The sequence below is a fragment of the Anopheles funestus genome, chromosome 2RL, assembly GCF_943734845.2.
Source record: "Anopheles funestus chromosome 2RL, idAnoFuneDA-416_04, whole genome shotgun sequence".
NCBI classification, from domain to species: domain Eukaryota; kingdom Metazoa; phylum Arthropoda; class Insecta; order Diptera; family Culicidae; genus Anopheles; species Anopheles funestus.
Genome location: NC_064598.1, coordinates 23,170,222 through 23,181,485, shown reverse-complemented (window position 1 = coordinate 23,181,485; position 11,264 = coordinate 23,170,222). Strand labels below are relative to the sequence as shown.

Genomic DNA, 11,264 nt, shown 5'->3' with positions numbered 1-11,264 from the left:
GGAGTTTATGGTTTCTTGGAAATTTTTATTTTATGTTTGGAGAAAAGCATCATCGTATAATTAACTAACCTTTCAATTATGTTGTGTTGTAATCTCCATATATCATTAAGATTTTCCTTCAACTAGAGATTTTTGTTCCAATCTTTTTCACTTTCCTGTTTTGTCACTAATTCACTAACTAACACTCAAAAAAAATTGACCAACACTGATAATAATTTACCTTTACTACCGCATTTTTAACGCAAAAACCGGCATTCAAAACCATGCGCATAACACATTCCACTGAACATCTGGTGAACGTTTGTTGTGCATTTGTTTCTGCACTGCTTATCACAAATCATGCAATTAATTTTACGCAATAAACATTCACCTTCACACTCACACACACCACAACCGAAAGATGCAGTATTACCGGCAAGCAATGCACAAAACGATCGATTGTTCGCATTTAAGTCCGCGGTGAAAGAAAAAAGGGACCACCCGATTTTCGGCAGAAAATGCCGACTCGCGTCCGCGTCGCGCGAGTGCCGAGGAAAATCTAGTCTCTCTCCGGTTTTGGGCATGGGTTGCATGCGCCTGTGGATGCGTAGAAATCGACCATGGACAGTTGAATTTTCTCTCGCCATCGGGAAGGTTTGCTCTCGCTTTACCGATTGAGATTGCATTTAGACTCAGTTGTATATTCCATCTGTGTTTTTTTCTCTAATTGGAGGGTTTGCGATTAAATTTTCTTTCACATTACAGTTTTATAACAATTGTACCGTGATTGTGCATGATGTGTACAAAAATAATTTTTCAAAAACGTTTTGCATATGAAAATTTAACGTAATTTAAAAAAAATTGTTCGAACGCATGCAAAAACATTAAAAGTAACCCTGCATTCGTCTCAGTGCGTGTGTGACCCTCTCAGCAGTACGTGCTCTACCGAAAATGTGCTCTGCAACACATATGCGTGTTCGCATTGTGGAAGTGGGAAAAGGAAAATAGAAACGTGCTCTTTCCTTTTACAAACCAGAGATCGAGAGTGATAGAACGAAAAAAAAACACAAACACACACACAGAGGGAACAGTTAAAAAGGATAATGCGCACCATGTGGAAGGATAACGTTAGCAAAGGGAATAAAGTCCTCGCTGCCCGAAATCGTTAGCAGGGTGAAGTGTTAGCGGCTGAGCTGTGAAACGTTGAAGGTGTTCGGGTGGAAAACGGTTGCAACCGGTTACCAAAGGGGCTGTTTGTACCATGGGTTAAATGGATAGAATAATAGAACCCAATCGGACCGGGTGATGTGTATTAAAATGCGAAGAAGAAAAAAAATGGTCAAAGTTAATAACTGGTCAGCTGTTGTTTGTTATGTGGGCATGATCGTTTCTGGGCTAATTTGTAAGGAATGAGAAACAGTTAAGGGGGAAATTCGTTCATGAAAAATATTCGTTTGAAGCGGATAGTGTTCCAATGTAATTGGATGGTGTCCAGTTATGTTCGATATCAACTACTTCGGGTAGTGTTATATGCAGGTCTTAGTTGGTGGTAAATATCGATGGAAAAATGTGTAAAATCATGTGTGTTTTACTGCTATTTTATTACCATTCGCCTGGATCAAATATCCTGTAAATGTGATACAATTGGCAATGTCACCAATTCAAAATACTTGTATGACTTCCTAGGCCAGAATTCCTCAGAAGAGAATTTTCAAAGTGGCACAATTTAATGTTAAAATCTTCCTTCGTGGAAATAAAATTGTGTGCATATTTGTAAACAAAACAATGTAAACATTTTTCTCATCACCAAATGGTCACACTAATCTAGAATCTAATACACTAAATCACTAACACACATATTCGCTCCCACAGATCCCTTTCTCTTTCTTTCACTGCTGCAATGCTTAGTATTGCTCATTTGATTGCAGGACGGATCGGTTTGAGTGTTAGCCAAGGATAGAAACTTCGCTCACGGGTACCGTAAATCCGTGGATAATACAGGGACATGCGCACTGGCATCGCACGGCATTACAAAGCACCGTCAGCCAAAACGAGCTGTCAGATTTATCATGCACCTTTGACCAGCAGGAATAAATTTTGTGGGGGGCATACCACGCCCCACAGGCCACACTACCCTGGAGGGATTTACTAAAAGCCCTAATGGTGGTGAGGCTTTCCAGACATGTCCAAATCGCTCTCAAACTACCTGGACAAACAGCTGTAACAGGCAGGGACACACCAAGTTCCACAAAACTCTATCCGTTTTTGGACGGTTTCCTCCCTGTTTTTTTTTTGGCTGGGTCTCGCGATTATTATAGCGTGCAGCAACCACAAACCGTCTCCCTTAGACCAGCTTTGTATAGCCTTGACAATGATGAACTCATAGTTGTTGGCAAAACCCCGAAAAAAAAGCCGTACCCCTTCACGTATCGATCGGTTTCCGTCTGGAATTAATGAGAACGCAAGATGGGTTTGTTGGATACCGGGGGCGTTTCCGGCCTCTCTAGCATTAGCTTATCGTCGTTACCGTGTTTGCATTCGCTTGTTCGCAAAGTGGAAACCTTCGCTAGGATGACGAAAGCCGGTGATAAAGAAGCTTCTGTATACTAAGTGGCCACTTCAATTTCAATCCTATGCGAGAAGTGACGAGTGTGGGAGAAGCTGTTCAGGATCTCAGCTGCAAGGATCCTTCGCAATACAGGATGAATGTTTGTGTACACACTTACACAGTGTAAATGTTTTACATCCATTGCAATACGCCAGCAGTGATACTAACCTGCTACATTAAAGCACAGTATTCACAACACAAGATCATACAAAGAAAAACGAATACGAATAAGTACACGGAACACTATTTGGTTGCTGGTGGCCTATTTTGCACACGCACACGATACATGGGTTTACATCACAACAGAACCGTACAACCGAAACCGTCGTACTGATATGACCGATCCTGACAGTACGCGCGAGAGAACTGTCAGCCTCGGAACGGTGGTCTGATTCGAACCACCTAAACCCCGGAGAAGATGAACCATTCCTTGCTCCCTGCTTGGTCCTGTATGCTCACGTTCAAGCGCGCCATACTGGCTAGGCCGGTAATCTCTCGAGAAAGGTTCGCTCTTGGTGCGCTCTGTCTGGTTCCGAGCCATTATCAGCATTTGTGTATATTGTAGGGCTTATCGCCGACAAGCAGAGCGTTTTGAATGACAATAGCTTGATAAGCGATTGCGAGAGGCCTTCAGTTTCGAGGACGGAAAGGACGAAGCAGCCCCCGGGGGTTTTTGGATGACGTTGCCACCGGTGTACTGCCGACTGGGTCCGGATGCGTGACAGTGACGTTAGAGGAAATAGAATGCCGTTTCTTTGTGCCGGGCCATGCCATCAAAGACAGCGCCGCGATAAAGCGATTGATTTTAATGGCAAAGAAAGTGTTTTATAAAACATTGCCGTTTTTTGTGTGTAATTATTCTTCAACTGAGCGGTGTATGGAGGTTGTATTGTAAAACACAATTTTTTAATTATTTCTTTTTACTCTTATTGGCCGACATTCATTAACATACCGAGATTCTAACATAAGTTATTAAATCTTTAGACAAAGATCATACGAGGCAAAAAGAATTTGAATAACTGAAAACAATAAGAAAAGTATCTAAATAAGTAAAGCAAAGTAACCGTACAAATATAAACAAAAGACTCTTTATTAGCGTGCACAATAAAGAAAACAAAAAATCCTACAATCACAACATCTACTAATACAACTTTCGCTTCGTTGTAAATAGAACAAAACACAACCCGCTAAAACGCAATACATAATCCTAATAACTACACGTCTCCACAATCCAGTTGCAGATTGATCCCACAATCGCCTTGTGTTTTGGCCTTGAGAAATATCAACTCCCTGCTGCTGAGCGCAATGGCCAGATAGTGCAGATTGCACTTGAAAAATGGTGCCTGTGGTAACTGCACGCTTGCCATCTGAATGCCGGACGATGCTAGATTAAAGCTGTTCCAATGAACGAACCCTTTCCGGCCACGGTACGTATATAGCTGAACCTTTCGATTGCTTTCCAAAAATGCCAATATTGTTTCATCCCTAATTTCTAGCACGGTCAGTTGTGATGGCCGATGGCAGGCAATGATCTGGAACAGATGCCCTTGCAAAATGTCGCTGTAGATGCGGATTGTGTCATGGTTGCCCTTGACGATCGTGTTCACCGTATTTGTGATGGCGATGAGCAAACGTTTCGCTTCACCCTTGAAGCCAACGTGCAGGCTAACCAGCTCACCGGTGGCAGGATCGGGGAAATGATTATTTTCCGTAGTGCTAATGCGCCCGAGTGGTACAGCTTTTGCTATCCGTGGTTCGGGAAGATGCTGTGGTTCGACTAGAACCGTTGCCGATTCGCGTGTTTTGATGACGGTATCGTTGCTTTCCTGCATCGATCCAATTTCATTCACCGGGTCCGGTTGGGTAAGTAATGCCACGTCTGGTGAGTATTCGTCCGGAGTATCATCCGTCCGGTAGTATGAATTATTCCGTTGCATATGATTATACACATTTATAGGGGAAGCGAATAAGGCAAGGTTCACGACTGTATCTTCATGAGATCGTTTTTGGCGGGAAGTTGCGGTAGTCTCTTTCCGGGAGAGAACTGCGATCCGTTTACCATCGGCCAATGCTAGCCCAACACCGAGCGTGTGTGGCAAAAAGCTAGCAGACTCGAAGATACGTGATAGATCCCATTCGTCTTGCACGGTCCCCGCCAGGTCATACTCAAACACGGTCGTTCGATCCAAAACGTAGAATCGCTCGAATATAGCGGGATCTACGAACATGCTGTCGACATCCCTATTCGGGAAGTTTTTCACCATTTCCAATGATAATCCCTTAAATTGCCATATCGATAAACCTGTCACATTGCACTGCTCATCCGTAGGAGCCGATCGCGTTATTAGATAGAGATTTTCCTCATCCCGTGCAACCGTTTGCCACTCAAAGATATATCCCGTGTGCATCTTAAACAGACCGACAAACGTTCTGTCCTGTGGATTCCATTGGTAAAATTTGCTACCACAGCCAAAGTTGATTCCGAGGAAATAATTTCCCTGATGGTGGAACGTCCTGAACGACTGAATGGGTTGCTGCTCGCGGATTGTTTGCCGTTGTACGAAATAGTTAAAGAAATAGATGCCTCGTTGCGTACCATTGATGAGTGCCTGCGTTTCACGACAAAACGTACGATAATTTGAGCGGCGTTTCGCCAGCTCCCCCTCGACGCTCTGTTTCTCCGCATGTAACTTACGCACAATGGCATCAATGGTTAACCCATTGATCGTTCCATTCCCGTGGATAGAGTCGCGGAAAACGAATTTGCGCGATCGTAGCTTACCGCGATACACCTGATGCTCGCGTCCATCCGTCCAGAGCGTTTGGTCGTACCAGCGATCGAAATCTATCCCGCCGATCGTATCCTTGGTGTACACATCGTTGGCCGCTATTTGGTAAAAGCTTAACGGAGACGAGATAGTCATATCGTCGGTCAGTTGCACCGGTTCACCAAATGGAACGCCATTCAGCATGTTTGGCAGTGTGGCACTGTTCAGCACGCGTATCGTGTTGAATACGGAGGAAGCTTCGATCGTTTGTTCACCGTAACGCTGCAAAATAGTGAAATTATTACTTTAGTACTACGATGTGGAGGGGATTTTTGGTTAAAATTCTACTACCATGACTGTATTCTGACGTTCAAAGGGAAGATTCCGTCCATTGACAAGACCTTCCACTTGCACTGGATGATGGACGACGATTTGTTTCACGTACACTGGATGCTCGATCGTTTGTTCCGTGTGCAGTGTAATCAGTGCGCTCGTCGGTAAACCGTTGATATGCGTTGCCGTAAGATGGTCACATTTGAAGGCTCCCGGAAGAAATACCATCTTGTCTGTATGGTTTTTGTAAAGATTGATTGATTAATTAGAGGACATTGGTATGGAATCATAATGTTAACTTACCGAAGATTTCGTAATCCTTGTTTACTAGCAATGTTTGTTTAGCAAGTACATCGGGATCGATTCCCATCAGGTTTTTGCCTATCAAATCCCCTTCGACACGTAACGATCCGCCCCATACTTTACCGTGGAATTCTACCGGTTCGGTAAAAACGATCGGTTCCTCCTGATCGTAGTAAACGATTTCGTTGTGTACATCCGACACATTGTACCCGTTGATGAAATCGACCGTAAATCCATGTTTGAAATGAACTTCCTCCTGAAGCACATAGTGACCCTTGAAGTAGTAGTCCTGATTCGTCCGAATGAGCGTTACAAGCTTTTGGCTTACATTCATTAGCTCATTCCAACCACCGAGCGCTTCAAGATTGTGAACCATCTGATGTCCTTGCAGATGTAGATCACCCTTTATGATGTGTGTGTCGGTTATATTGTTGTATGCATAGTACGTTTCGATCGGTTTAAATGATTTTCCATTGATGGTTCCCGTCACAATCATTTCTTTAACGTACACCCTACCGAGCGTTACGACATGTCCGGGGAATGCGATGGATTCGTTTTTAAGTATGAAATCTTTCACCGGTACGTTGTTAATTATTGGTGTATTTAGATCGCCCACCACATCGAACCCTTGGGTGAAAAGCTTTGCTCCAGTAAATTCCAATACCGCACCATCGTTCCTGTACACAACGTTAGCTAAAAATGGTGTTAATGGTATCTCATTTAAAGTTCCACCAACGGACACATCGCCCTGAACGTGTAAGGGTTGCAGGAAGTGCAATGCGCTCGGTACAGTGTTCGGTTGGTCGAGCCATATAACGTTACTCAGAAATCGGGCGAATTCAACACCATTCAAGATACCGATTTCGACGTTACCATCGATATGTAGTGTATCGATCACATGCTTACCGCTAAGCATGTAATCGTCGTTGAGATAAGTTTCCACATTTTCCTGCAGATTCACAACATCCACTCCATTCAGGTAGCGCGTGGTAAACGATTTGCCAACGTACAGCGTATCGACAAGTACGTCATAATTAAACGTCTGCGGTTGGCTTAAACTGAACCGGTAGGCGTCAAATGTTGGTAGATGAACGTTGTTCAGCATCTTCGATGGACCATCGATCAAACTGTCAGTCAGCGATAAATAACTCGCATAAACGTCCGCTATGTAGATAGACTGATCGCGAAAGACAATTTCTTCATCCATATCGTAGAACTCAGCACGCGTTTGACCGTTAAGCGTTCCCAGTATCTCCAGGTTCTTTGCGTACAGCAAAGAATACTGAGGGCAGAACTCTACTGTCGCTTGCGTGTGTTGATCACCGAACACTTTGATCGAATTCATGTCCCATTCTGTCACGTTAATGCCTCCGAACAGTCCGTCCATTTGTACGCGGTTAAAAAACACATTGCCCAGCACCATGCTGATGTTGACCGTTTGATCCGTGCTTTTCGTAAGCAGCTCATCCAGATGTATCTCCCCAATCATGTTTGATTCTATCCGGATCGGGTCATAAAACTGCAGATTTCGATAGTGTTTCGATGCGTTAATTTCAACGTACGGCTCGTCGATATACACAACGCTCTGCAAGAACTGATCCAAATCGTATCCATCCAGCTGATCGACGTAAATAGGTCCGTGGACAACTACCTCGTTAAACTCACAGGCCGCTTTTAGGATGGTCGTTTGCAGCATAGATGGATTGTCTAGAAATTTATCCATGTGCTTCCCATGTACGGCACCGCGAACTTCGAGGGATTCTTCGATTTCTAACAAATCGAACGTAACGTTACCCGGGATGTACTGGTCGTCGTGAAGCGTGATGAAATCAAACGGATTGATACCGTTCACGAAACCATCGATGTCAAGTGCATCCATTGCTGAAATCGATGATGTATTGTAACGGGTACAGTGGGATAAGTGATGTTGAGCTACTTACTTAGCAATCCTTTGAAATGCTTCTGGCCTGTTATGATCGATTCACGCGGTCCCATGCGTAACACATAATCTTCCGGGAAGCGTAATTTGTTCAAGAACTGTACGGTTGTTTGACTACCGAATGTAACATTCTGTAACGAAACGAAAAGTTATATTATACTAAAGATTGAATAGTTTACAATTTTGTAACTTTTCTTACCCCATCAACATAAAGATGACCTAATCGCATTGGGCGGTTCTTAAAAACAAGCCCATTGAAAAACGTTTTCCATGGAACTCCGTTAATACGTTCGAAGCTTAGGTCTCCCTCAATGTGCAAGGATTTGGTGCGTAACACACGTCCATCCTCATCGATCGCTTTGCGCAGAGAGCTTTCTGCTTCCTGGAGATTAATTTGCACACCATTTACTTTACTCGCAACGTGCACATCATCGATAACTTCCAGCGAATCTAGCGTTAGGTTTTTCCAACGTCTGTTCTTACAGTTGAAATAGATCAAGGATTCGCTTAAGTCGATTCCATTGACCGTTCCACCTTCGGGCAGAATGACACTGTTCGTGTAGAGATCATCACCGATGACTAATTCTCCGTCGAGAGCTACCTTGCCGTCAACATTGTACACAAACTCCTCAGCCGGGATACCATTGAAATGGTCGAAATAAAGCTGCTCTACGCTCAGTTCCTTAACGTGCAGTTCTTTCGCAGTGGATGTGTGATCGTTTGCATCACGACCAAAACGAGGGAGATAGTCCGTTCGGGGTTGTTCGAATCGTTGGATGTACATATCATCAGCGTGCAAAGCGCCATCCACGTACAGCTTTCCCGTCACCTGTACCGTACCGTTGATCTGAAGATCTTGTGATCGGCTATCTCGCCGCACGCTGTACTGCAGCTCGGTCAGCATTGCATCAACGCTCTGTTCTACGTCTTGAACTGTTTTAACGGTAGCTCCTAGATCTGCTTCAAAGTCCGCCATTCGCCAGCTATTTTGACCAATGGTTATCTTCGTTTCGGACAAATCGTACCCCTCTGCAAACCTCACCAAAGGAGTGTCCACCGTGCTAATGTTTTGTCGCTTCAATACTACAGGGTCACTTTCCATCAGCCCTTTGTACGATTCCGCTTGCTCAATTACCGCATTCTGGTAGTCGATAATTTTGGTAAATGCGTCCATCGTTTCCTTAATCTCCTGGATTTTCATTAAAATCGGATGCTCACCCGAGAGCAGTTCGATAGACAAATGGTACAGACTCGAATGTGCCTCATGCCGTGGCACAATGATGGAAATCGATTTTCCGCGCTGTACAATCGCCGCACCGAACAAACCATCCGTTCGGTCTACGTCCAGCATGCAACTGACCTCATTGTCAATCACCTCATTCTCGACCATGCACGGTATGTTGGTGGCCAGATCAAACGACACTCCATTCCAGACGAGCGCTTCCAATCGTTGAATTTCGTGCGTGGCAAAGATCATGCGATGCTGTACCAGCAGAATCATATCGTCACGGTACGTTCTGGCCGGTATCTCAAAGAAAGCTTCCACTATTTCGAGCGATTCTGTAGGAATTTTTTGTTCGTAAAACTTGCCTCGCTTGTATCGTAAAACGGCTGGCGTTTTACCACTAATTGCAATGTACGCATATCGTCCGATTTGGAATGCGTAAACCGAACGAAGCGCTTCCGACGTGTAGGTCCCGACGGGCTTAAACTTCCGCCTGTTCTGATCACCCACTCGGAACGTAAACATTTCGACCGTGGTGTTTTGGGGAAACGCTACCAAATACTCTTCCCCAGCAGCAACAAGTCCTACCGATGGGCAAGGATGTTTTAAACCGAGCTTCTGCATTAACCAGAACTGACGATCGTTAAAAGAAAATTCGTACACGGTCGCCGACACGGATTCGTACCGGTTCGGATGGCGTCCTATTAGTAGCAGCGCATCAACCTCCTTCTGGCGGAAGAACTTAATTTGCGTAATAGTTTTGTGTAACGGCCAACGCCATTCTTCTTCCAGGCGGTATTCCGCTTGTTCACGCATTGTGTACCACACGAGGAAATTACCCATCGATATCAGCACACAGCCGACCGCTGAAGCACGCTCCGTGTCCCAAAAGTTCAGCACCTCGAAGGTGATCGGTACAGATTCAAGCATCAGCTCCTGGCTGAGCACGTATTGTCCTTCTCGCTCCAACAACACCACCAGACTGGCCGCTGTTAAACCCACGACAACGTGCCGATCAACGTTTGTCGCGCTCATCGTTTTCCAACGCATTACACGATCACCGAGCGTAAATTTTACATCTTCAACGATGGACCGTATCGAAAGTGTATCCCGGGTAGCGTCGTGCACCTTGGGTGGTTCCGAAACGGCTCCCAACGTGCGGATGAAACTTTGATCGATCAGTTTCGCATCGATCGCTTCGTGCAGAACGTTGATGTGTGTTTCGCGCAGCGGCTTCAGATCCTCTTCCCTGAAACGGTCGGGATGTTCTAGCAATTGCTGTCGCTGTAGCTCGTAGGCTGATAGTGATGCCTCCGTAACGGTTGGCTCAGTCTTGTCGGAATCAATCGTTGGAAACGTTGCAGGACCACGCATGCCGCCTCGGGATAGGTCATCTTCGTGTGAGGTGTCATCATTCGGATCATTCTTACGTTTTTCCCCAACACTAAGGCCTATAAACTGTCGGACAAAAAACACGTGGTTAAGGAAGGAATGGCTCCAATAGAATCCGTTTTCTTATAGGTTATTACCATCAACTCGATAGAGAGCACGAAAAACAGCACTTGTAACGAGACACACTTCATTATGTGAACGATTTGATTAAAAAAAAACGGTACGTATTAAAATATGTTTGCCTAGCTCTTAAATAAATGGCACCATTTTTTGCGATAAAGCTCTACTTGTAGAAGATGACCGGCACACACAGATGATAGCTAAAGATTATCTACAATATTCGCCGGTGAAATCGTTACAGGAGTACCGAAATGCGAGATGAAAGATACGATGAGAGGGAACATTACACGCAACGCACACAAGCAACGCAAATGAAAATGGCTATTTTATGTGCAAGCGCCTAGATGTATGCAATGTTGAGTGAAACATGATGCACTGTTGTCCTTCGTGAAGAAAATTCGGTCAACATGTTATGTTATTATTACACAAATGATCGTGTAAAAATTACATTAAAATTAGAAGCTAATATTCCACCAAAAACGGTCATATTCCTAATTATCTTCTTTACATATTTTTTTTGTTATTTTTAGAAAAACAGTAATATGTTCGCTGTCGAACTATTTTAAATTATTTACAAATTTGCTGTACTAAAAATAA

General features: G+C 44.2%; 1 protein-coding gene across 1 annotated transcript; it reads right to left on the bottom strand.

Moving 5' to 3' along the window:
- Window positions 1-3,659: 3,659 nt before the first annotated feature.
- On the bottom strand, window positions 3,660-10,957 carry LOC125762216 (uncharacterized). The gene is made up of 6 exons (XM_049424060.1): window positions 10,685-10,957; window positions 8,130-10,613; window positions 7,932-8,061; window positions 5,992-7,872; window positions 5,707-5,921; window positions 3,660-5,637 (listed from the first exon to the last, which is right to left on the bottom strand). The coding sequence occupies exons 1-6, from the start codon at window positions 10,736-10,738 to the stop codon at window positions 3,802-3,804; spliced, it is 6,600 nt and encodes a 2,199-aa protein (XP_049280017.1). The 5' UTR covers window positions 10,739-10,957; the 3' UTR covers window positions 3,660-3,801.
- Between the last annotated feature and the right edge of the window lie 307 nt (window positions 10,958-11,264).

Excerpts from the sequence above, each read along its gene's own strand:
- LOC125762216 (XM_049424060.1), bottom strand. The coding sequence starts at position 10,738 with ATGAAGTGTGTCTCGTTACAAGTGCTGTTTTTCGTGCTCTCTATCGAG. Across the intron at positions 10,614-10,684 it reads TGCTCTCTATCGAGTTGATG|TTTATAGGCCTTAGTGTTGG; the intron begins GTAATAACCTAT and ends TTTGTCCGACAG. Across the intron at positions 7,873-7,931 it reads GCATTTCAAAGGATTGCTAA|CAATGGATGCACTTGACATC; the intron begins GTAAGTAGCTCA and ends CATCGATTTCAG.